Source organism: Canis lupus, chromosome 16, assembly GCF_003254725.2.
Source record: "Canis lupus dingo isolate Sandy chromosome 16, ASM325472v2, whole genome shotgun sequence".
NCBI lineage: Eukaryota > Metazoa > Chordata > Mammalia > Carnivora > Canidae > Canis > Canis lupus.
Window position 1 is genome coordinate 22,338,782 of NC_064258.1, and position 27,943 is coordinate 22,366,724.

General features: G+C 39.3%; 1 protein-coding gene across 10 annotated transcripts in view; it reads right to left on the bottom strand.

Annotated features, from left to right (window-relative positions):
• PSD3 (pleckstrin and Sec7 domain containing 3) overlaps positions 1-27,943 on the bottom strand; it is a 588,043-nt gene that overhangs the window by 24,608 nt on the left and 535,492 nt on the right. For all 10 annotated transcript variants that reach the window (XR_007402752.1, XM_035699985.2, XM_035699986.2 and 7 more), the window contains one exon: positions 13,187-13,330. Coding sequence is in view for 9 of the 10 variants with exons in the window: in XM_035699985.2 (XP_035555878.1) it covers positions 13,187-13,330 (144 nt within the window). In the remaining variant the exon portion in view is untranslated. The remainder of the gene's footprint in view (positions 1-13,186; positions 13,331-27,943) is intronic.

Genomic DNA, 27,943 nt, shown 5'->3' on the forward strand with positions numbered 1-27,943 from the left:
ACAGTTGACATTGTATTGAGGTATGCCCTTGCACTGCTCCTGTGAGAGGAAAAGTGGTCTACAATGTGAGAATTACTTATCTAATGTTGACAAATTAAAGATGAACAATCTGAGGAAACAAGGCTAAGATCACAAGGAATTTATTTTAAAAAGTATCTCAAGCTACCTACCCACCCACCATGCCACAAACAACCCAACAATAAAACTGAGGGTTTGCAACTAGATATTTATATTATGTGCACTTCTAAATATGAGTTTCTCTAATGAGGATGTGTCAAATATGCTCTTATTCCCAAGTATGTAAATTTCAGAAAGAATCATGCCATTTTACATGTCAAGAAAAATTAGAAATTCAGAAAAAAATGCATCATGTTTCAAGAATGTCCTAGATTTTCTAGATTTAAAATACTCTGTCCCCAAACTATTATGTCTTGTTATAGTGGACATTTGTTGTTTCTAAAACTGAATTTTCTAGCCATGTGGTTGGTGTGAGTCCTAATGGTCTTAAACCATAAGCATATGCTACACTAGGTCGCAATTCAGGAGTGAGAACTCACTTAAACCTACCACATGAAGCCAAGGGGACATTATTCTGCATCTAGCCTGAGCCATCCGGGAAGTAGACATTTTTTCCTAAGATTAGGACCTGAAAACACATACCTGCAAGTATCCACTTTCTAAATATGAAGGGACTAGTTGACTCCAAAGCACATATTCAAATGTCTCATCTAACTGAGACAAAATATATACAACTGGCTGCAGCCTTTTTTCTAGGGATGGCAAACCCAAATGCCTCCGGGGGCCAGGCCAACAAGTCAATGTGGAAACCTACCAGATGTGATATAATAGGGAGTCATGGAGAAGATACTGCTTATCTTCTCTCAGTGCATATAAATTACAATGAAAAAAATATAGCACTATGGTAATCAAACAAAAATGCTGACATTAGGTCTGATGGCCACATAAAATTCACTGACATCGCGTTGGCCACCAGGTTTCCAGCTGGCTCTACAATGAACCTTAGAAACCAATCTCTATTAACCCAACTCTAATCCCTTTTCATTATATCTCTTACAGCCCACTTATATTTTTAATCAGTTTGGGCAGCTACACCATTTCCCTTTCACTACTTAGGTCTAACGATTAATTATTGATGCCAATAAAAACATCTTAATTGTTTTTTTAGAAATCTCAATGAACTAATACTTTTATTAGCATCAAGGTAGAGTTTAGTGATTTATCAATTGTATATAATACCCAGTGCTCATCCCATCAAGTACCCTCCTTTTTTTTTTCCAAGTACCCTCCTTAATGCCCATCACCCAGTTACCCCATTCCCCCACCCACCTCCCCGCCCAGCAACTCTCAGTTTGCCTCCTAGAGTTAAGAGTTGCTTACGCTTGTCTCCCTTCTGATTTTTGTCATATTTTAGTTTTCCCTCCTTCTCCCTATGATGCTGTTTTGTTTTTAATATCCACATATGAGTGAAATCATATGTAATTGTCTTTCTCCAATTGACTTATTTCACTTAGCATAATACCCTCATTACATGCATGTCATGGCAAATGGTAAGATTTCATTTTTGATGGCTCAGTAATATTCCATTGGTTTTTAAAAAATACTTTATTTATTTATTCATGAGAGACACAGAGAGAGAGGTGGAAACATAGGCAGATGGAGAAGCAGGGGGATCCCTGGGTGGCGCAGTGGTTTAGCGCCTGCCTTTGGCCCAGGGCGCGATCCTGGAGACCCGGGATCGAATCCCACGTCAGGCTCCCGGTGCATGGAGCCTGCTTCTCCCTCTGCCTGTGTCTCTGCCTCTCTCTCTCTCTCTCTGTGACTATCATAAATAAATAAAAATTAAAAAAAAAAAATTAAAAAAAAAAAAAAAAAGATGGAGAAGCAGGCTCCCTCCAGGGAGCCTGATGTGGGACTCAATCCCAGGACCCCAAGATCAAGACCTGAGCCCAAGGCAGATGCTCAACCACTGAGCCACTCAGGTGTCCCTCAGTAATATTCCATTGTATATATAGACCACATCTTCTTTATCCATTCATCTGTCGATGGACATGTGGGCTCTTTCCATAGTTTGGCTATTGTGGACATTGCTGCTATAAACACTGAGGTGCAGGTTTAATCACTATGTTTGTATCCTTTGGGTAAATATCTATAGTGCAATTGCTGGGTCGTAGGGTAGCTCTATTTTTAACTTTTTGAGGAACCTCCATACTGTTTTCCAGAGTGGCTGTATCAGCTTGCATTCCTACCAACAGTGAAGGAGGGTTTCCTTTCTCCACATCCTCTCCAACATTTGTTGTTTCCTGTATTGTTCATTTTAGCCATTCTCACTGGTGTGAGGTGGTATCTCATTATGTTTTTGATTTGTATTTCCCTTATGCCATGCGATGTTGGGCATTTTTTCATGTGTCTGTCTCCTCTTTGGAGATATGACTGTTCATATCTTCTGCCAATTTCTTGACAGGATTATTTGTTTTTTGGGTGCTGAATTTGAGAAGTTCTTTATAGGTTTTGTTTACTAACCCTTTATTTGATAAGACACTGGGAAATACCATCTCCCATTCAGTAGAGTGTCTTTTGGTTTTGTCGACTATCTCTGTGCTGTGCAAAAAAGCTTTTATCTTGATGAAGCCACAATAGTTCACTTTTGCTTTTGTTTCCTATACATTTGAAGATGTGTCTAGGTAGAAGTTGCTGTGGCCAAGTTCAAAGAGTTGCTGCTTGTGTTCTCCTTTAGCATTTTGATGGATTCCTGTCTCACATTTAGATCTTTCGTCCATTTTGAGTTTATTTTTGTGTGTGGTGAAAGAAACTGGTCTAGTGTCATTCTGCACATGGCTGTCCAATTCTCCCAGCACCATTTGTTGAAGAGACTGTCTTGTTTCCAGTGGATATTCTTTCCTGCTTTGTCAAAGGTTAGTTGACCACAGAGTTCAGGGTCCATTTCTGGGTTCTCTATTCTGTTCCATTGATCTATGTGTCTGTCTTTGTGCCAGTACCACACTGTCTTGATGATCACAGCTTTGTAATACAGCTTGAAATCAGGCATTGTGATGCCACCAAGCTTTGGTTTTCAACATTCCTCTGGCTATTTGAGGTCTTTTCTCGTTCCATACAAATTTTAGGATTATTTGTTCCAGCTCTGTGAAAAAATGTCAATGGTATTTTGATAGGGACTGCACTGGATGAGTAGATTGCTCTCGACAATATTTGTTCCTCTACCTATGAACATGGAATGTTCTTTCTATCTTCCTTAATTTCTTTCATAAGTGTTCTATAGTTTTCAGGGTACAGATTTTTTACATTTTGGTTAGGTGTGTTCGTAGGTATCTTATGGTTTTTAGTGCAATTGTAAATGGGATTGATGCCTTACTCTTTCTTCTGCCTCATTGTTAGTGTATAGAAATGCCACTGATTTCTATGAATTGATTTTATACCCTACAACTCTACTGAATTCCTGTATCAGTTTTAGCAATTTTTGAGAGGAATCTTTTGGGTTTTCCAAATACAGTATATCATGTCATCTGTGAAGAGGGAATGTTTGACTTCTTCTTTGCCAATTTGAATGCCTTTTATTTCTTTTTGTTGTCTCATTGGTGAGGCTAGGACTTCTAGTACTGTTCTGTTCCTGGTCTTAGGGGAAAGGCTATCAGTTTTTCTTCATGGAGGATGATAGTCACTGTGGACTTTTTGTAGATGGCTTTTATGATATGGAGGTATGTTCCCTGTATCCCTACACTGTGGAGAGTTTTAATCAAAAAAAGATGCTGTATTTTGTCAAAAGCTTTTCTGCATCAATTGAGAGGTTCTTTTCTTTTCTTTCTTTTTTTTTTAAATAAATGTGGTCTTTCATTGACTTGCAGATGTTGAACTACTCTTGTAGCCCAGGAATAAATCCCACTTAGTCATGGTGAATAATCCTTTTAATGCACTGTTGGGTTTGTATTGGTATCTTGGTGAGAATTTTTGCATCCATGTTCATCAGGGATACTGGTCTGTATCCCTGGTTTTGGTGGAGTCTTTGTCTGGTTTTGGGACTATTGTAATGCTGGCCTCATAGAACAAGTTTGGAAGTTTTCCTTCCATTTCTATTTTTTTAAACAGCTTCATAAGAGTAGGACTTAATTGTTCTTTAAATATTTGGTAGAATTCCACTGGGAAGCTATCTGGTCCCAGAGTCTTATTTGTTGGGAGATTTTTGATGGCTGCTTCAATTTCCTTGCTGGTTATAGGCCTGTTTGGGTTTTCTATTTCTTCTTGTTTCAGTTTTGGTAGTTCTCTGTTTCTAGGAATGCATCTATTTGTTCCAGGTTGCCTAATTTGTTGGCATATAGTTGTTCATAATATGTTCTTATAATTGTTTTTCTTTGGTGTTATTGTGATCTTTCCTCTTACATTTATGATTTTATTTATTTGGATCATTTCTCTCTCTCTCTCTCTCTCTCTCTCTCTCTCTCTTTTTTATAAGTCTGGCTAGGGGTTTACTGATCTTGTCTCAGAAAACCAGCTGCTAGTTTCAATGATGTGTTCTACTATTCTTTTGGTTTCTATTTCATTGATTTCTGCCCTAATGCTTATCATTTCTCTTCTGCTGAATTTAGGCTTTATTTGCTGTTCTTTCTCCAGCTTCTTTAGGTCTAAGGCTAGCTTATGTATTGAGACTTTTCTTGTTTTTCTTGTAAAAAGCCTGTCCTGCTATATACTTCCCTTTTAGGACCACCTTTGCTGCATCCCAAAGGTTTTGAAGTGTTGTCTTTCCATTTTCATTGGTTTCCATGACTTTAAAAATTCTTCTTTAATTTCCTGGTTAACCTATTCATTCTTTAGTTGGATGCTTTTTAACCTCCATGTATTTGTGTCCTTTCCAAATTTTCTCTTGTGATTGAGCTCAAGTTTGGAAGTGCTGTGGTCTGAAAATATGCAGGAAATAAACTCAATCTTTTGATATTGACTGAGACCTTATTTGTGACCCTACTCTGTAGTATGTGATCTACAGTATGTGATCTACTCTGGTGAATGTTGCATGTGCACTTGAGAAGAATGTGTATTCTGCTGTTTTAGAATGAAATGCTCTGAATATATCTATGGAGTCCATTTCTCCTGTGTGTCATTCAAAGCTTTTGTTTCCTTGTTGATCTTTGGCTTAGATGATCTGTTCCTTGCTGGGAGTGGGGTGGTAAAGTCCTCTACCATTATTGTATTATTTATAAATGTATTTATTTAATTTGGTTTAATTGGTTGATATAATTGGCCGCTCCCAAGTTAGTATTTACAATTGTTATATCTTCTTGTTAGATAGACCCTTTTATTATGATTAGTGTCCTTCTTCATCTCTTATTACAGTCTTTGGCTTAAACTCTAATTTGTCTGAAATAGCGATGGCTACCCCAGCTTTCTTTTGATGTCCATTAGCATAATAAATAGTTCCCCATTCCCTCACTTTCAATCTAGAAGTATCTTTGTGTCTAAAATGTGTCTCTTATAGACAGTATATCGATGGGTCTTGCTTTTTCATCCAATCTGATACCCTTGACTTTAGTTAGGAGTATTTAGTCCATTTACATTCAGAGTGATTGTTGAAAGATAAGGATTTAGTGCCATTTTATTATGGTTAAAGTTGCTGTTTCTGTAAATTGTCTCTGTTCCTTTCTGATCTTTGTTACTTTTGGGCTTTCTTTTCACTCAGATAAGTCAGTTTATTAATATTTCTTGGAGGGCTAGTTTAGTGATCAACAATTCTTTTATTTTCTTTCTGTCCTAGAAGCTCTTTATCACTCCTCCTATTCTGAATGATGGCCTTGCTGGATGAAGTATTCTTGGATGCATATTTTTCTCATTTAGCACCTTGAATATATCATGCAGTCCTTTCTGGCCGGCCAGGTCTATCTGGACAGGTCTGCTGCCAGCCTTATGTTTCTACCTTTGTAGGTTAGGGACCTCTTGTCTGCAGCTGCTTTCAGGGCTTTCTCTCTGAAATTTGCAAGCTTCACTATAATATATTGAGGTGTTGACCTATTTTTTTTTGTCTCTCAGGGAGTTTTCTGTGCTTTCTCAACTTTAATGTCTGTTTCCCTCCCCAGATCAGAGATGTTCTCAGCCATAATTTGTTCAAATAAACCTTCTGCTCCTCTCTCTCTTTACTTTTTTTTTCTGGGACCTCAATTATTCTAATATTGTTTCATTTTATGGTATTGCTGATCTCTCAAATCCTCAAATCACTTCATGATCCAATAGTTAGCTTTTTCACAGCTACCTTATTCTCCATCATTTTGTTTGCTATACTACTGACTCTCTATTCTGTCTTATTTATCCCAGCAGTTAGAGCCTCCATTTTTTATTGCATCTCAGAGAAGTCTTGATTTTAACCTGATTAGATTTTAGTTCTTTTGTTTCTACAGTGAGGAATTCTCTAGTGTCTTCTATGGTTTTCTCAAGCCCAGCTGGTATCTTTATAATCATTGTTTTGAATTCTCATTCTGACATTTTACTTATATTTGTCTTGATAAAATCCCTAGCAATGAGTAGTGGCTCTTGTTCTTTCTTTTGGGCCAGGTCTTCTGTCTTGTCATTATGTCCAGAAAAGAACAGATGAAACAGAGAAAATACAAAAATAGCAACACCACCACCAGAAACATATACAGTAAACAAATCAGTAAGGAACAGAAACACACACACACACACACACACACACACACACACACACACAGAATAAAATCAAAGAAGAAGTTGAGCAGGATGATAAACTAGATCTTGGGTATATTTTGGTCTGTTGCTAGCACAAACTAGATCCCAAAATAGGAAAGAAAAAAAACACATACGAAAATAAAATTGAATGAAAGGAAGCCAAAAATGGGAAAAAAAACATAAATGTAAAAATGAAAATTAAAAAAGATCTAAAAAAAGATTTGATATAATAAGGAAATAGCTGAAAAGGAAGAAATTATAAAAACAAAAGACTAAAGAATAAGAAGAAAAAACCAGGAATGCTAAATATTGCCTTCCTCAAGAGCTTAAGTTTTGCAGTTCTCTATAATGGGTAAACTGGTATTAGCAGGATGTTCCTACTGGTTTTCTAGGGGAAGCGCCTGTTGTGCTGATTCTCGGGTGTCTTTCCCCATGTGGAATTGCATTTGCCCTTGTCAAGGGGTTGTGCTCATGTCAAGGGGTTGTGCTCAGTGTGAGAGGCTCTGGATTGCTCTTTGTGCCTGATTTGCTGCCTGAAGGCTTTCTGCACTGATGTGGGGGATGAAAATGGCGGTGTCCCAACTCTAGCTCTGGAGCTGAACATTTGTGCCCTCTACCTTTCAGTATAACTCACAGAAAAGTAGTCAATCACTCTTGTCTCCCTGGTTTCCAACCTCTTTGTTCACCCAGCCTGTGACCAAGCGTTTTTATCTGGGATATAGGATTCCATTTCCAGCCTCCAAACTTTATGGACTCCTTTGGCGTGCCCCCATGTCACTCCTCTCAGGGGATGGAGGGGGCTCTCACCATAGTTCTGCTTCTTGCTGGGCATTTGCTTGGAGAGTGGTCACCTGACCATGCAGTCATTCATGGTTTACTGTAACACTGAGTAAAAAGTCAGCACCTGGACTCGATGTTTTCAGCTGGATTCCCTGTCGATGCTTGGGAACTCTGCCACACTCAGGCACCTGCATTCTTTTTGAGACCCTGGGGATCCTGAGACCATGCTGTCCCATCTGGGATTCCACCCCTCTTCACCTCCTGAGGACCTTTCAGGCAGACTTCTAAAAGTTCTGATTTTGTTCTATGCTGCTTATAATACTTTCTGGTAACATGTTTACAGAGACTCCCTCCCCCTGTGGTTTATCTTCTAATAAATGTATTGCCTTGGATTCATATCTCCACACCTCCTACCTTGCAAAAAGTGGTCACTTTTCTATTTGTAGAATTGCAGCAATTCTTTTTTTTTTTTTTTTTTTTCAGATCTCTGGTTGATTTCACAGGTGTTCAGAATGACTTGATAACTATCTAGCCGAATTCTAGGGATCAGATGAAAGTAGGGTCTCCTACTCCTCTGCCATCTTAACTCCTCTGAAAACCTAATTCTTACATGAAAAAGATCTTGTTGTAAATAGTAACTTCACTTTCTAATTGCTATTGTCTTTAAGGCTGAAGAAACTAAGACAAATTTATGGGGCTACCATGCTATCAAAGGAATCTCCTTAACAGGGCTGTTTCTTAAAGGTCTCAGAGGTTTCCTGGCACAGCTCAGCCTACTGTGCTTTGACTGGCTCAAGTTTTGTAAATTTTTATATTTGATTCAAAGTATCCATCTCTCTCATATCTTGAAAAATTTCCAAATGCACCAGAAGCATTTAGACAATTTTAAGTGAAATAGGAACTGAATAAAGTAGAAATTACTTTTAAAGAAGTGAGGCTATTACTGATATTTATTTTTTGAAATTGGTGAGTTTCTGAACAGAGACTTGTGATGTCTAATAGCTCTTTCATTTTTTTTTTTTTGATGTATAATAGCTCTTTCAAAAGTGAGTTTAGGTTCCAGGTGAACTCTTCCAAAGAATTAATAGCCACAGCTTGGGGGTACCAATCTAATCAAAAACAAAACAACTGCCCTTCCCTGCTAACTAACAGTTAACAGAGAGATAGGCACGGATTTAGTCAATGATAGCCCATTCTAAAGGAAAGTTGCTGCTTTAAGTAAAAGAGAATCTATTTATTACACGCTAAGGCTAGTAAGATAAATGGACGTTTCCTTGCTTTCTTTTCTTTCTTTTCTGTAGATTTTGTATAGACCTTAAAACAAAAATGAAACAAACTCTGAACCTATTTATTTAGTACAATTTCTAGTAACATACTGTCAGAGTTTGGAGACTATTTCTTTCTTCTTTTGGGGGCATTTTATATATTTATTGTCAGATCTAAGACAAATACTTCTTGAAAAATTAAGAGGCAGTAAAAGGTAGTGCTTTCTTCTTTTCTTTATTGAAGTTTTAATTTAAATTCTAGTTAGTTAACATATAGTGAAATATTGGTTTCATGAGTAGAACTTGGTGATTCATAACTTACATATGACACCTGGTGCTCATCACAATAAGGGCACCTCCTTAATACCCATCACCCATTTAGCTCATCTCCCTCCCATCTCCCCTTCAGCAAACCTCAGTTTGTTCTCTATAGTTAAAAGTCTATTTTCTAGTTTGCCTCTCTTTTTTTTCTCCCTATGTTCATGTTTTGTTTCTTAAATTACATGTGAGCGAAACATGGTATTTGTCTTTCTCTAATTTCACTTGGCATAATACTCTCTAGATCCATCCACATTGTTGCAAATGGCAAGATTTCATTATTTTTGATGGCTGAGTAACAGTGTGTATATATCTTCTGTATATATCTTCTTCATCCATCTATTAGTCAATGGATATTTGAAGTCTTTCCATAATTCTCTTATCAACAACAATGGCTATTGTTGATAAGAGAATATTTCTGAGGCACAGGAAGAGCTGTGAATTTGGCCCACCATGAAGAACTGTTGGTACTGAGAACACCTTGGGATATAAACAACTGAAATGCATACATTTAGGAACAACTCCCAGTGTAATTACTAAAAGTTTAATATTTTAACAAAATAAAAACACTTGTCTTGGGATGCCTGTGTGGCTCAGTGGTTAAGCATCTGCCTTTGGCTCAGAGCATGGTTCTGGAGTCCCAGGATTGAGTCCCGCATCGGGCTCCCTGCATGAAGCCTGCTTCTCCATCTGCCTGTGTCTCTGCCTCTCTCTGTCTCTCTCATGAATAAATAAATAAAATCTTAAAAAACAACAACAACAAAAAACATTTGTCTTTACCAAGATGTAAAAAATTATAAGAACTGTCTGTGGTCTGAAACCACAGGGAGGCCCTTTCTATAGGAATAGGTGAAAGAGCTCATTTCTGTCTCTGATTCTTCTTGGTGACTGCATGCAGATGGGATTAAAACTCCCCTTCTTGTCACTGCCCATTTGAGGTTCACACTGAACTATGGAGAATGCTAGTGCTTTCTGTTCTCATCTGCCTATCAGATTTGTTCTCAGGGGACCTACACTAAGCTATCTCAGAGAACTACTTTCTTTGATGTTATTTTTTATATATAATAATAAAATTCCACTCATTTATTCAATAAATATGTATTGAGCACTCAGTGCATGTTCCAGAATGTGATAAAATATACAAGATGATCAACCACTCTCACGTCCCCTATTCAGGGAATGAGATTAGATCCATCTGGGGAATGAAGTTGTCTGCTCAGGGAATGCTGTTCATAAAGCAGGGTACTTACTGCTATATAAAAGATCTCCATAAGCACACACACAAGGCAAATACTGGTGGCTGAAAGAATAGCAAAGTGGACCCCACAAGATATACTATTTCAATTTTAAGTTCATGAAAAATAATAATTCATTTTTAAAAAGGATTACTTTTACAAAAGCCTGTTTGGATAGCATCTACTCTTCTACATTCCTGGTGGACACAAATTAATGCAGTTTGAGAGACAATCTAACATGCCTAACACATCAGCATCAGAATATGATTTTAATGAGCCAGAGGCTGTGGGTACAATCTTCAGGTTCCCTGAGGTGATGGTATGATGAAAGCAACATTTATCCCCACAAAGCTTGGTCTAAGTTTCATCAGGAAATGAAAATGCTGCTCTTGTTAGGTTGCATTTTTGAAAAGGGGGCACCGGAGCACGTTTGAAAATAAGGAGTGCTTTTAGCAGTGACAACCCTCCCATGGTCGTGCAGCCACCCCCCGTCTCCTGGGAGCAGACTTATAATCTGCAAAGGCAAGGACTGAAAGTAAGTTGTTAGGGACCAGAAACAGGGGACTGAGGTGTTGGGAAATTTAATTAGCATGTGTGAAAATAAAAGGGCCTATAGGTGAAAGCTACTCTAGGAGTGTGAAGAATTATGATTGCTTTTTGAGATATTCCCATTTCTCAAGAATGAACAAGCCTGGGGAAAGAAAGATGAGCTGTAGTTGTTTTGTTTATTTTTTAAAAAATATTTTTCAGGTCTTTTGCTGGCAAGGTTGATGTGGAGAACAAAGGCAAAAGAAATGTAGATAAAATTAAAGTTCCTTACAACTTGCAGCCCATTGACAAATACTTGAGACAGGCAGAGAATGACATTCCTCCAGGAACTCCCAACTGTCTTAATTTTAATGCTTTGCTAGAGGAAAAAACAACCTTAGTGTGACAACAGTTAGGCCTCCAGGATCCTATAAAGCTTCTTTAACATACAAGAATCCTTTTGGAAACTTCCTTTGTAAAGACAAACTTAAAAAATACATAACCAATCACTGCTCATATTCCCAGTGCAGCTCCTTCTGCCCAGGAGTCCAGTCCGGGTGCTTCAATAATAAATCAACTTATTTTTTTGCACCAATGACATCTTGAGAATTCTTTCTTATCCATACACTCCAGAAGCCAACAACATTCCAAAACTACATGAGGAGGAATTTGAGCTGCATCTTGAAAGATGAACAGGACTCTTAGAAATGAAGGTGCAGGGAAGAGCATTTGGAGCAGAAGAAAGTAGAGGAACAAAGGTGTGCTTGGAGAGAGTGGGCAGAAATGTGACTAACATACACAAAGGCTGTTGTGGAAAAACTAGTGTGGTGGAAACATAGAAAGAATCCAAATCCTCTTAAATTAAGGATCGAGACTTTATTCATAAGTTGTGGGGAGAATTGTAGGGGAAGTCATGGCAACTGCTGAAGAGAGGAACGCCATTGTCTGGGTTAAGCCTTAGAAAACTGTCAGAAGAGAACTAAAGAGCAGGAGGTAACCACCACATTCAGGTGAGAGATGAAAATCCCAGGGCATGAGCAAAGGAAGTATAAAAGCAATGCCTGTGATAAGGAAGGGACAGAAGCAAGACACTATAGAGACAGAACACTGAGATTTGACTCCTGGCTAGACGTGGGGGCCTGCAGGTGCCAGGAGGAGGGTGCTCAGATGATTCTGAGTTTCAAGATAAGGCTTTCTTCCTTCCTATGTGAGGAAACAGGATGGTAAGATGGGAATAAAGGAGATGAATGATGGGAAGTAAAACAGACTGTAACTAGAAGAAAAACAGTAGCTAAAGATGGATTTAGCACACCTAACAGAAAACACAATCATGTGAGAAATTTTAAAATAACTGATTTATTCATTTTGGACTATATGCTATCCATGTAAAGCAAAACAAAAGACACTTTAAATGTCTGAAAGTGGCAGCTGAAGGGGGGGAGGGAGTCAGAAGATCCTTCCTAACCCTGATACTGTCTAACTGGAGAGAAAATGTAGCCAAAGCTAACATTGACTATATATACTGCTTTCACCTTGCTGTAAAATTTTTCACCTACCCAGAGATTACAGATCCTCCTCATTCTTTGCTTTTAAGATTTTATTTATTTATTCATCACACACACACACACACACACACACACACAGAGAGAGAGAGAGAGAGAGAGAGAGAGAGGCAGAGACACAGGCAGAGGGAGAAGCAGGCTCCACGCAAGGAGTCTGACGTGGGACTCGATCCCAGGTCTCCAGGATCAGGCCCTGGGCCGAAGGCGGCGCTAAACCGCTGAGCCACCCGGGCTGCCCCTTCCTCATTCTTTTTAATAACTATACTTGCTATATACTTCATGGATATGACACAATTGATCTATTAATCTCCTTCTGAAGGATACAGGTGAGGAGAGGAACAATGCATCAGTGTTGCCTAAAAGCAGGCATGTAGGAAGAAGCTGATGTTTCATATCACCCTGTAGCTCATTTCCTCCACTGTATTTTTATTTATTTATTTAGACTAAAACTCTGTTAGAAAAGACACAGACACATAGAAACCAGCTGCCCATTCTGGCATTGTCCATCTAATGTTGTTTTTTTCTCACAGCAGGCACACCTTATCCCAAATGAGCAGGCTATTTGCTTTTAAGCACATAAACTGGCAGTTATTATTATTTTTTAATGTTTGTTTGATGCTTCAATAGAATCTTGGACATGAGTGGCAGCATGAACTAGACCATGCCTGGAGCTCCAAGTTAGAGCCACGGCCAAGATACATGTCCTACAGTTACGGTGGCTGAAGAAAACCTGCCTGGTGGAAAAATCATAAAATAACTTAGGCATAGGCACTTACTACATTTCGGTTCAACATACCTCGAACTCCAGATAGTGATCCTTCAGTCTGTATTCATCTATCTCCTTGGCTTTAACTTTCTTGTCTGGGGGATAGGAGCGGTGCTCAGCCAGCTCAGTGGTAATCTGCTTCAGCTTGCTTTCATGAGATTTCAGCTGTTCCTCCTGCAGGAAATTATTAAGCTATTTAGCATCCGGAAAATAAGTCAATCAAAAAAATCATAGAGTACTTTTCAAAATCTCTGATGATGAATGATTTTAATTAATCAAAACAGTCCAGTGTGCCGCTGCTGCCCCATCTTATCAACTTTCTCAGACTAGTATTCATATGTACCTCTGCAGAATGACAACCAGGCCCCTTGCTGAAATCCAAACACTTTCAGAGCCCCTTATCAAGGGTAGCTGTCATGGAGTGAGACCAGGCTTCCTAAGGAATACTTCAAAAGGCAAGGCCCCAGTGAAGCACCTATCCTTAGAGTCCTGCATGACTTTTTCATTCCCTGTTCACTCAGCAATGCTGCTGATTCCTCCGTCTGTCACAATGAATGAAGAGCATCTCTGCTTAGTTTTTTTTTTTTTCCATTTTGAGAAAAGCAATGCCACCAATAAATCATTCTCTGTAGACTATCAGATGATATTCTAAAAAATGCAGCAGCTTATGCTTTTTCCCTCCAAAGTAGTATAGGTTCTGACTTCTTTCAAAATCATATTGACCCAAAGTAATGATTCAATTAAATGTACCTATAGAGCAATTCTTGCCTAGACAGTGTTACTATAGATAGGCACCAAGCACCAACGCAACATGATTGATCCTATGTCAGAGAACTCCCATCCTACCAGCACCATTTTTATCACCTTACAATAATGAAAGATGCTGATCAAACCCTCTGACAACATTTTAAAAATGAAAAAGATTGGCATTTTCTTGCATTCCTGTAATTGCATAACCACTTTTTTAATATTCCACTTTCACAAATATATTACCCAAATTCTTGTTGAATATAAATTTTACATGCACAGTAAGACATAATGGATGAAAGTGAATGAAAGGAACTGATTAAAGTAGGTGATAAATATATATTGTATAATAATATCATAATTTTTAAAATAGCAGACAAAAGGGATTTCCCTCTTTTATTAACTTCTTATTTTAGGACATACCAATTTGTACTTCTTATAAAAGGCATGACATTAAAAAAAAAAGATGAGTTTTTCCCTTCTGTTCCCAAAATTCATGTCACTGTGGATGAACACAAGCAGAATTAAAGGTAAAAAATTAACATGCACAACATATCATCACCACAATTTCCAGCTGAATTTTTTCCATATGGCATTTTATAAATCAAAATTATTATCTAGGTGAAGAGTTGGACTAAGGCTGGTGGTGAAAGCCTCCAGGACAGGAAAGCCCAGCCCCAGAGAAGCAGGAATGTTAAAAATCTGCACCGGGGGGGATCCCTGGGTGGCTCAGTGGTTTGGCGCCTGCTGGAGTCCCCAGATCCAGTCCCACATCAGGCTTCCTGCATGCAGCCTGCTTCTCCCTCTGCCTGTGTCTCTGCCTCTCTATCTTTCAAGAATAAATAAATAAAATCTTAAAAAAAAAATCTGCACCAGATTCTTCCTATACGGAAAGGTGCTCATCAGGGAAACTGGGCAGAACCGCAGGAGGGGCAGTGGAGCCTCCAATCTCCCAGAGTCAATGAGGAAGTGCGCCAGGGAAGAGTGGCCACAGACTGTGGGCAGACCTCGGTAAAGGGCTGGAGTGTGCCCGGTGGGGCCTCAGGGAGAAGCCGGTTGGTCAGGCAGGGACTCCGGACCGAGGGGGCTGTGCCTTGCTGCCTTCAGGAGCTGAGGCTCCAAGAGTGCGATTCCAGTAGGACAGACTGTGGATCCCAGGGCGTGGGGGGACACAGCCCACAATCCTGCGCTCCCCTGGAGACAGGTGGAGGCAGGGAGGGCACAGGACAGCGACGACTCTCTGACCGCTGGGTGCCCCCGAGCTGTGCAGATCAGCACCCCTGCCCCGGAAGCATCCAGGCCAGTGTGGACTGGGAGCTACAAGTGGTTACCCTGGGAGCTGACTCCATAGCTGGAGAGCTGGCCGCCGCCAGTGCTGTTGTTCCTCTGGTGTCACCCTGTGCCTGGGAGGGGTGAGGCTGCCAGGGAACAGAGGCCTCATGGGGTAACGGCTCCCACTGAGCCCCGGCACCTGGCAGGGGGTGGGGAATCTCCCCCAGGTGCACACACCTGAGAATCAGCACAGCAGACCCACCCCTGGAAAAGCAACTGGAAGAACAGGGGAAGAGCAAGCTCTTGACCGAGTAGTGCTGGAAAGCTCCAATGGAAGTCGAGAGATTCACAGTATATAGAACGAGAGGGTACCCCTCCTATTTTTTTTCTTTTCTTCCTTTTTCCAGTACAACTAGTTTTTATATCAGACTATAAATTTCCATTTTTTCCTCTTTTCCCACCTTAACTACAATATTTTACCACCTCTTCATTTTTAAGATTCTTCATTTTTGACTTTGATATTTCTACAAATACAGGTCCTAGGTATATTTTCCACTTCTAAATTCCCTTCAACATATTCAACTTAATTTTGGAGATATACATGATATGTTTTCTTTGTTTTGTGTTTTTTATTTTCTCTGCCTCATTTTGTTCTACAATGGCAGAAGTTAATACCTTCTAAACCATACCAGTATGCACCCAGAACCAACTGTGCTGGTTCATTCTGTGAGATTCCTCATTCCCATTCTGCCCCCCTCTTTTTTTTTTTTTAAGATTTATTTATTTACTTATTCATAGACACACAGACAGAGAAAGAGGCAGAGACACAGGCAGAGGGAGAAGCAGGCTCCATGCAGGGGGCCTGATGCAGGACTCAATCCCGGGTCTCCAGGAACACACTCCTGGCTGCAAGTGGCGCCAAACCACTGCACCACTGGGCTACTCTCTGCCCACCTCTTTTATCACATTTATGTTTTGGGGGTCAATGTTGGAGCCCTCTACAAGTATTTCTGGTTTATATAAACTTGGGACTGAGCATCTTCTAACATACAGAACTTAATATACTCAGAAACAAGAGGATCACCCTCTAGAACCCCTCAGATAGACTACATTCTCCCTCCACTACACTTCCTCACCACCACCATCTCCCAGTCCAGCCTTTTCTTTCTTTCTTTTCTGTTCTTTTTCTTCTTCTTTGGGATTCCTGGCCTTTTATTTTTTACTATTTTGTTTTAAAATTTGTTTTTCACTTTAGAGGTCCTTTTGTTTTATTTCGCTCTGATCTTTGTTTTCAGTGTTTGGCCTCTGACCTTGGAAGAATCACCTAGGGGAAATTTCTTGGGTCATGGTTGATATTCTTTTTGTTTGTTTGTTTTTAAAGATTTTATTTATTTATTTATTCATGAGAGAGAGAGAGAGAGAGAAAGAGAGAGAGAGGCAGAGATTCAGGCAGAGGGAGAAACAGGCTCCATGCAGGGAGCGTGACATAGGACTCAATCCTGGGTCTCCAGGATCATGCCCTGGGCCGAAGGCAGCGCTAAACTGCTGAGCCACAGGGGCCGCAGCACGGTTGATATTCTTGATGCAGCCCACTCATACAGACACTCTGCACTGAGCAAAATGAGCTTCCAAGATAGAGCTTCCAAGATAGGCAGAAACTGAAAGCATGTGTGACCACAAAACCAGCTCTGCAAGAAATATTAAGGGGAACTCTGTAAAAGAAAGAGGAAGTCCAAAGAAATAATCCACAAAAACAGGGACTGAATGGGTATTCTGATGACACTAAATGCATATCTTTCAATAGCAACTCTGAATATGACTGGGCTTAATGATCACATCAAAAGATGCAGGGCTTCAGACTGAATAAAAAAGCAAGGTCCATCTATTTGCTGTCTACAAGAGACTCATTTTAGACTTAAGGACACCTAAAGCCTAAAAATGAAAGGGTGGAGAACCATTTACCATTCAAATGGTCCTCAAGAGAAGGTCATCCTCATATCAGATAAATTAAAGTTTATCCCAAAGGCTGTAGTAAGAGATGAAGAGGGATACTATATCATACTTAAAGGATCTATCCAACAAGAGGACCTAAAAATCATGAATATTTATGCCCCAAATGTGGGAGCTGCCAAGTATATCAATCAATTAATAACCAAAGTTAAGACATACTTGGATAATAGTACAGTAATACTGGGAGACTTCAAAATGGCACTTTCTATAAATGATAGATATTCTAAGCACAACATCTCCAAAGAAATAAGAGCTTTAAATGATACACTGGACCGGATGGATTTCAGATACTTCCAAAACTTTAATGCAAACACACCTGAATACACATTCTTCTAAGTGCACATGGAACTTTCTCCAGAATAGACCACATACTGGGTCACAAATCTGGTCTCAATCATACCAAAAGATTGGGATTATCCCTGCATATTTTTAGACCATTATGCTTTGAAACTTGAACTCAATCACAAGAAGACAATTGGAAGAAACTCAAATACGTGGAGGTTAAAGAGCATCCTGCTAAAAGATGAATGGGTCAACCAGGAAATTAGAGAGGAGTTAAAAAGACTCATGGAAACTAAGGAAGATGAAGATACAACCATTCAAAATCTTTGGGATACAGCAAAAGCAGGAGGGAAATACATCGCAAAACAAGCATTCCTCAAAAAACTCAGATACAAGCTAACCTGGAAAAAAACTCAAATAGAAGTTACCCTCACAGCTAAAGGAACTGGAGAAAGAACAGCAAATAAAACCTACACCAAGTAGAAGAAAAGAGTTAATAAAGATTCGAGCAGAACTCAATAAAATAGAGACGAGAAGAGCTGTAGAACAGCTCAACAAAATCAGGAGTTGGTTCTTTGAAAAAATTAATAAGATAGATAAACCACTCAGGTCCTATTCCCAGGGTCCTGGGATCGAGCCCCACATTGGGCTCTCTACTCAGTGGGGAGTCTGCTTCTCCCTCTGACTCTGTCCCCACTTGTGCTATGTATTTCTGTCAAATAAATAAATAAAATATTTTTAAAAAGACAGATAAACCATTAGCCAGTATTATACAAAGAAAAAAAGACTCAAATTAATAATAGCACAAATGAAAAAGGAGAGATCACCACCAACACCAGGAAATACAAATGATTTTAAAAACATATTATGAAAAAAAAAACATATTATGAGCAGATATACCCCAATAAATTAGGCAATCTAGAAGAATTGGATGCATTTCAAGAAAACCACAAACTACCAAAACTGGAACAGGAAGAAATACAAAACCTGAACAGGAACCAGCAAGGAAATTGAAGCAGTCATCAAAAACCTCCCAAGACACAAATGTCCAGCGCCAGATGGCTTCCCATGAGAATTCTATCAAAAGCTTCAAGAAGAAATAATACTTATTCTGCTAAAGCTTTTCTGAAAGATAGAAAGGAATGGAATACTTCCAAACTTGTTCTATGAGGCCAGCATCACCTTAATTCCAAAACCAGACAAAGACCCCATCAAGAAGGACAGTTATTATTATTTTTCAAAGATTTTATTTATCTATTCAGGAGAGACAGAGAGAGAGAAAGAGAGAAAGAGAGAGAGAGAGACAGAGACACAGGCAAAGGGAGAAGCAGACTCCATGGAGGGAGCCCAACATGAGACTCGATCCTGGGTTTCCAGGATCAGGTCCTGGGCTGAAAGCGGCACTAAACCGCTGAGCCAACTGGGCTGCCCCAAAAAGGGGAATTACAGACCAATAACCCTGATGAACACAGATGAAAAAATTCTCAACAAGATACTAGCCAATAGGATAAAACAATACATTAAAAAGATTATTCACCATGACCAAGTGGGATTTTACCCGGGATACAAGGCTGGTTCAACACTTGTAAAACAATCAACATGATACATCATATCAACAAGAGAAAAAACAAGAACCACAGTATTCTCTCAATAGATGCAGAGAAAGCATTTGACAAAATACAGCTTCCATTCCTGACCAAAACTCTTCAGAGTGTAGGGATAGAGGGAACATTCCTCAGTATCTTAAAGCCATCTATGAAAAGCCCACGGCAAATATCATTCTCAATAGGAAAACACTGGGAGCCTTTCCCCTAAGATCAGGAACAGGAATGGGATGTCCACTCTCACCACTGCTATTCAACATAGTACTGGAAGTCTTAGTCTCAGCATACAGACAACAAAAGAAATAAAAGGCATTCAAATTGGCAAAGAAGAAGTCAAACTCTCCCTCTTCACAGATGACATGACACTGTACATAGAAAACCCAAAACTCCACCCCAAGATTTCTAGAACTCATACAGCAATTTGGCAGTGTGGCAGGATACAAAATCAATGCCCAGAAGTCAGTGGCATTTCTATACACTAACAATGAGACTGAAGAAAGAGAAATTAAGGAGTCAATCCCATTTACAATTGCACCCAAAAGCATAAGATACCTAGGAATAAACCTAACCAAAGAGGTAAAGGATCTAATCCTAAAAACTACAGAACACTTCTGAAAGAAAATGAGGAAGACACAAAGAGATGGAAAAACAGTCCATGCTCATGGATTGGAAGAATTAATATTGTGAAAACGTCCATGTTAGCCAGGGCAGTTTACACATTTAACGCAATCCCTATCAAAATACCGTGGAGTTTCTTCAGAGAGTTGGAACAAATCATCTTAAGATTTGTGTGGAATCAGAAAAGACCTCGAATAGTCAGGGGAATATTAAAAAAGAAAACCATAGCTGGGAGCATCACAATGCCAGATTTCAGGTTGTACTACAAAGCTGTGGTCATCAAGACAGTGTGGTACTGGCACAAAAACAGACACATAGATTAATGGAACAGAATAGAGAATCCAGAAATGGGCCCTCAACTCTATGGTTGAGGTCTCCCTTTAATTATGTTTTATATTCCCCAAATGAATGAGACCGTATAATGTTTGTCCTTCTCCGATTGACTTATTTCACTCAGCATAATACCCTCCAGGTCCATCCACCTCGAAGCAAATGGTGGGTATTTGTCGTTTCTAAAGGCTGAATAATATTCCATTGTATACATAGTCCACATCTCCTTTACCCATTCATCTTTCAATGGACATCGAGGCTCCTTTCACAGTTTGGCTATTGTGGACATTGCTGCTATAAACATCGGGGTGCAGGTGTCCCGCCATTTCACTGTATCTGTATCTTTGCACTCCCCAGCAGTGCAATTGCTGGGTCGTAGGGCAGATCTATTTCTAACTCTTTGAGGAACCTCCACACAGTATTCCAGAGTGGGCGTAACAGTTCACATTCCCACCAACAGTGCAAGAGGGTTCCCCTTTCTCCACATCCTCTCCAACATTTGTTGTTTCCTGTCTTGTTAATTTTCACCATTCTTACTGGTGTGAGGTGGTATCTCATTGTGGTTTGGTTTTGTATTTCCCTGATGGCAAGTGACGCAGAACATTTTCTCATGTGCTTGTTGGCCAGGTCTTCTTTGGTGAAATTTCTGTTCATGTCTTTAGCCCATTTCATGATTGGATTGTATGTTTCTTGGATGTTGAGTTTCATAAGTTCTTTATAGATCTTGGATACTAGCCCTTTATCTGATAGGTCGTTTGCAATATCTTCTCCCATTCTGTAGGTTGTCTTTTAGTTTTGTTGGTTGTTTCTTTGGCTTTGCAAAAGCTTTTTATCTTGAGTAAGTCCCAATAGTTCAATTTTGCTTTTGTTTCCCTTGCCTTCATAGATGTATCTTGCAAGAAGTTGCTGTGGCCAAGTTCAAAAAAAGGGTGTTGCCTGTGTTCTCCTCTAGGATTTTGATGGATTCTTTTCTCACATTTAGATCTTTCATCCATTTTGAGTGTATCTTTGTGTATGGTTTAAGAGAATGGTCTAGTTTCATTCTTCCGCACGTGGCTGTCCAATTTTCCCAGCACCATTTATTGAAGAGACTGTCCTTTTTCCAGTGGATAGTCTTTCCTACTTTGTCGAATATTAGTTGACCATAGAGTTGAGGGCCCATTTCTGGATTCTCTATTCTGTTCCATTGATCTATGTGTCTGTTTTTGTGCCAGTACCACACTGTCTTGATGACCACAGCTTTGTAGTACAACCTGAAATCTGGCATTGTGATGCTCCCAGCTATGGTTTTCTTTTTTAATATTCCCCTGACTATTCAAGGTCTTTTCTGATTCCACACAAATCTTAAGATGATTTGTTCCAACTCTCTAAAGAAACTCCATGGTATTTTGATAGGGATTGCGTTAAATGTGTAAATTGCCCTGGCTAACATGGACGTTTTCACAATATTAATTCTTCCAATCCATGAGCATAGAATGCTTTTCCATCTCTTTGTGTTTGGTGGATTTTCTTATATCTCAAAAGTTCTTCTACCACTTGACTGTACAGTAATATTGCACAAATGGCATCATTTTGGTGGTCCTCAGGGTGAAACCAGGCAGTTTCTGATGTTGTCACACAAGGCCACGATATCATCACTATCTAGAGGTTGAGCAGGTTATGACAACCCTTTATCCCTCGGTAACTAAGCCCTGACATCTTGACACCCCAAAACAGGGGGGAGAGGGTAAGTCATTAATGTCACCCCTTTAGGCCCACCAGGACAGGGTCTTGGCTCATAATTTTAAGATATAAAAATTTTATCTAGGGTGCATGGGTTAAGCATCTGCTTTAGGCTCAGGCTATGACCCTGGGGTCTTGGGATTGAATCCTGAGTTGGGCTCCCTGTTTAAGGGGGAGCCTTGTTCTCCTTCTACCCCTCCCCAGATCATGCTCTCTCTCTTGCTCTCAAAAATAATTTTTTATATAGAGAGGGAAGAACTAAAGACTACCAAGAAGTGAATAATTATGACCATAAATTAAGATTATATAGCATCATTCTAAATTAAAAAAAGATATTCAGAAATTATGAGTCAAATGTATTTGTTAGGGATTTGTTATAATGCACATCTTAAAGGCCAAACAAGGAAAAAAATCCAAGTCTAAAGCCATCAAAATAAAGAGAACATGAACAGTTTTTAAGAAGCTAAGTACATAAGTGGAAAACTAAATGAGAGAGAGGGCAGGAGCAAGTAGAGTAGATGAAAGATGACAAAATTCATTTTTAAATATTAACTAGGGGTGCCTGAGTGGTTCAGTCGGTTAAGCATCTGACTGTTCATTTGGGCTCTGTTCATGATCTCAGGGTCATGAGACTGAACCACAGGTCAGCCCTGTGCTCAGCATGGAGTCTTTGAGATTCTCTCTCTTCGTCTCCCTCTGCCACTCCTGCTTTTTCTCTCTCTAAAACAAACAAATAACCCTCCCCCCAAATTATTATCAACTAACTAAAATAAAAACCCAACAAGATACCAGAAAAGTAGAGGGAGAAAAAAAAAACTTTGAGATTTTATTCAAACCTGTCACTTGTACACTAATAATACTGAAAGTAGATGAAAGCAATACTTCAGTAACTTTTATTTACAACTTCTCATTTATCTTTTTGTTTCTTTCTCCAAGAAGGCTGTAGACTGGGCAGCCTGGGTGGCTCAGAGGTTTAGCACCTCCTTTGGCCCAGGGCGTGATCTTGGAGTCCCGGGATTGAGTTCTGTGTCGGGCTCCCTGCATGGGGCCTGCTTCTCTCTCTGTCTGTGTCTCTGCCTCTCTCTCTCTCTCTCTCTCTGTGTTTCTCTCATGAATAAATAAATAAAATCTTTAAAAAAAATAAGGCTGCAGACTATATTATGGACTGAATATCTGAGTCCCTTCAAAATTTCTGTTGAAGCCTAGTGTAGTTATCTCTATACATAGGGCTTTTATAGTAGTAATTGAGGGTAAATGAGGTTTTGCAGGCAGGGCCCTGATAGGACAGAATTAGAGACCACTTAGGAGACAGAGAATACACACTCCCTCTGTGCACAGACTCTAAGAAAGACCATGTAAGGATGCAGAAGGGCCCATTTGTGATCCAAAGGGAGAGCCCTCACCAGACTCTGATGCTGCTGCTGCCTTGATCTGAGACTTCCAGTCTCCAGAGCTGTGAGAAAAACATTTCTGTCATTTAAGCTACCCAGTCTGTGGTATTTTGGAACTAAGAAGAATGTATCAATAGATTTTTCCTTTTTTTTTTTAAGATTTTATTTATTTATTTAACAGAGAGAGTACACACAGAGCAGCAGAGGGAGAGGGAGGAACAGACTCCCCACAGAGCAGGGAGCCCAACACGGGGCTGTATCCCAGGACCCCAGGATCATGACCTGAGTCAAAGGCAGACACTTAACTGAGTCACCCAGGTGCCCCTCCTACTTTTTTTTTTTTTTAAATATTTGTTTGAGAGAGAGAGAGAGCGTGCATGTGCACTCACCAGTGGGGGGAGGGGGTGCGGGAGAAGGAGAGAAAAGCAGAGAAGCAGACTTACCACTGAACGCAGAGCTTGATGCAAGGCTCAATCCCAGGATCTGGGGGGCATGCCCTGAGCCAAAACTGAGTTAGAGGCTTAACCAACTGAGCTACCCAGGTGCCCCTATCTTCTTCCTTTCAAAATAATTTTCTTTTGTGTATTTACTGAAACATGTACATTATTTAATAGAAGGTTTGACAAAGAATTTGGTAATCAGACCATGTCAATAAATTAAATATTTGGTATTCTTTTCTTTAATAAAATGTTTCCGATATACAAAAAGTCATATTGAATGATGTATAAAAAATGCTCATGTATCTAAAGAAAAAAATAAAAATTTACTCATCTTTAGGATTTATTTATTTATTTTAGAGAGAAAAAGCAGGGGTGGGGGCAGAGGGAGAGAATTTCAAGCAAACTCCCTGCTGAGCATGGAGCCTGACTCTGGGCTTGATCTCATAATTCTGAGATCTAAGCCGAAATCAAGAGTCTCCTGCTTGACCAACTGAGCCACCCAGGCACCACTATCTAATTCTTTTTCTATGCTTCTCCTGTACAAATATAAGGATCCATAAAAACAGAGAATATGTTCTACTTTATAGGTTTCCTTTTGCAATTTGTTTTTCACTCAACATGTTTTTAAGATTTATTCACATATATACTCTAATTTCTTTTAAGTATACCATTCCACTGTAGGACATACTATAATCCCACTGCAGTATGTTTAGGTTGTTTTCAGGTCTCTTGAGGCTATTATAAATGATGCTACATTGAACATGCTGCCAGTGGCTAAGGGCAAAAACTGTCCTACAATGTAATCAAGATACAGAATTGGGGGGTTTTAGAATATGCACATCTGTAAGATGACATTAACTTGTTTTATAAACTGTTTCTACCAGTTTACATTTCCATAGTAGGCCTAAAAATTCCCATTGTTCTATATCCTTGCCAAAATTTGATATTCACTCAAAACCAGTGTTATTCCAGATCTCACAATCTCTTCCACTTCTGCATTACTATAACACTTAAATGTCTGTACTGCATGCTTATAACAAAATATACTTTGACTTATGTGTGAATTTTATCTCCTTTACTGATTACAGGCTTAAAGGCAGAAATCCTGTAGTGTGCAGTACTGGGCAGAAAAGATAGTAATGGAATAGTTTTATATAATACCTGAATAACATTAACACATTCCTTAAGTTCTCATTAGCTGAGAGCCAAGACAATCATCTTAGCTATTTTTATAATGCCCATACCTAATACAGTACCTGATATATAGGTTCTTCAGTAAACAATAGCTGAATAAATAATTTAATAAAGGGGGAGAAGACTTAAAGAGGGTAGGGCTCAGACTGGTTCCTTTGTGCTGTTTTAAAGTAGATGATTTAGAAGGTAATGACATTTCTAAGAATCTTCTGGGAAATGTATAAGTTGAATTGCTAAATACTGCAGCCTCATCAAACCACCCAAGCTATATGGAATTTAGAATAAAGAATATTAGTTTTAAGTCAGTTTGAACTATTGTCAGAAAGATTTTATCATTTTATGTTTAAGAGATTTAAAGACTTTAAACATTAGTGAGCTTCTGCATAACTTCAACATGATTTAATTGTTTATTGAATACTTAATATATGTTAAATACAAATGTCTAAGAAATGAAAAATCTGTCTATTTTGGAAAAGTGTAGTCAACCATTTAAGGCGATGCCAAGGAGTGTGGACTGCATCTTTTTGGCAAAAGTGAGCCAATTAAGTTTAAGTGATAGCACATGAGTCATATTTTAGCCACAACTGTGAAGGATGGATTGGAGCAAAGCAAGACTGGAGGAAGAGAGATCTCAAGTGGTTATACAAATAGTCTGTTAGAGTTTTTCAAAGTAGGTTGTGTGCAACCCAGGCAAGACGATCCACTGAGGAGAATTTTAAAAATCAGCTTTGGAATATAATTCACATAGCATACCATTAACCCATTTAAAGTATATAATTCACTATTTTTTAGTATAGTCACAGGGTCGTACAACCATCACTACAGTTTAATTTTATGACATTTTATTTTCCTAAGAGAGATCCTTTTGGAATGGAATCACACAATATGCTTCTTTTTGTGACTAGCTTCTTTCACTTAGCAGAATGTTTTCAAGCTATTTTGTAGGATGTATCAGTACTTCATTGTGTTTTACAACTGAATGATATTCCATTGTATGGATATATCACACTTTATTTGTCTATTCATCAGCAGATGGCCATTTCCACCCCTGGCTGCTATGAACTTTGTGCAAAAAACATTGTGTAAAAAGCTGTTTTCATTCTCCTGCTACCAAAGCATGGATTGCTGGGTCACATGTTAACTTTATGTTTAATCATTTCATGAACCACCAAACTGTTTTCCAAAGTAGCTGCATCATTCTATATTCCCACCAGCAATATATCGAAGCTGTAATTTCTCCACATCCTCATCAGTACATTATTTTCCTTGAAAAATTAAAAAAAAAATTATAGCCACCTCAATGAGTATAAGGTGGCATCTCCTGGTTTTCATTTGTATTTCCCTAATGACTATTGATGTTCAGCATTTTTCCATGTTGTATTGATAATAGGACATACAGTATATTTTTATAAAAATATATACATATATTGGAGGATATCTGCTCATATATTTAGTATTAATAAGGTGAATAATCAAAAAAGCTAAGAGACCAGTGATTTAAGTGAAAGATGACAAAAGTCTGAATTAAGGAATGTGGGTAGGATATGGAAGTTATTTAAGAAGCAGAAGTGACAGGATTTGTGACCAACAGTATAAAATAGAGTGGGGTGGGAAGGGTGTGGTTTTGGCCAGTGAGAGACACAATTACAAGAATGACTTCCTCCTGTGAAATCCTACCGCCCTAATGCTTGCCTGTCGGTGGAGGTCATCAAGAGGATGTAACCACCGGCTGACAGGCAAACTGGATCTGGGCAATTGGAGGCTCCTGACCTCCTCCCCTCCATGAGATGGACATTCTACTTGCCTTTCCTGAGCTAGAAGCTGCCCCAAGGACATAGCCTTGAAATAGTAATGTAGTTTTGAAACCATCTGAATGGTCTCAATTAAGGTCTCTGTCTCAACTTTATGATTCTGGCAGGTGGGTATAAAGATCTCATCTTGTGGCCAGCTGAGACAAACCTCTTAAGTAAGTTCCATTGCTTATTAAAACTACCACTTACCAATCTGAAGCAGTTTACTTCTTTCTTCAGTCTCTCCTTGCCCTCTGTGTATATAGGGCCAGTTTATGAACGAGCCCTGCCACACTCATCTGGCCCCCTGGCCACTATTGCCCTGATGGTCAAACCACAGGATAAAAAGAGGGGTGAGAGGGAAGCAGAGGGTTTCCCTTTGTTTCCAGTCAGTGTTTATCACAAAGCCTGGCCCTCAACAGCTAACATTTAGTGAACAAACTAATCACTGATTATTGATTCAAATAATCATTGATCATTGATTCAGACCTTTATAGGAGAATGGCTGAAATTCAAAGAAAAGAGGACTACATATCAGGAAATGGTAACTCCATGAGGTACAGGTGAGACAGAGCAGGGACTAGACTCACGTCCCCTAACCCTGACTGTGAACAGTGTTCCTTGCCTTCTCCATAAGGAGAAAAAAGAAAGATAAAACTCTGTGCCTCCTGAGTGGCACATCTTGCAGGAATGCAGGGTGAGGATGCTTACTGAAAGGAAGATATTTACTATGATGACTGGTAAAGACCGGACCAAACCAGTCTGCACCAAGATGGACCCCAGTGCTGAACTTTTAAGGACTTCTTCCCTTATAATAATATTAAAAATCACACCTAGGGGTGGAGATTTCACATACTATTCAGACATGTGAAATATGAAGAAAAATGAATTTTAAATGCTTAGGTACTAATAAACCCCTGCCTCTCCATGCTTACACAGTACCCTATTCCTACCCAAGTTTCTTTTAAAAACTCCCCTAACCTTGCCTCAGGGGAGCCCGCTTGAGGGGTTTTCCTTTGTGTTGACTGCCCTGTGCTCAAGCATAAGCCCCAATAAAGTCTTGCCTGAAACTCCCATCTGGCCTCTTGTCAATCTCTATGGTTGAACTAGCGCCAGGGTTCAGTTCAGTTTCACAGTCTCCAGAGAAGTAGTGTAAGGGAGTGGGGGTTGTAGGAATTACAGTGCAGTCCCTTTAAGTATGATCTGCACACCTGGTGTGTATTAAAACATACATGTTCCTGGGCCCGTGACCTGGACTTGATTGACCTGGGGTGGGGATGCTGGGACATGTGCACTTTCAAAGTCCCCAGATCATCTTGTGCATATTCAAGCCTGAAAACGATTACTTTGATGTGTACAAAGGGAGGTCCTGAATAGATCCTGCAGA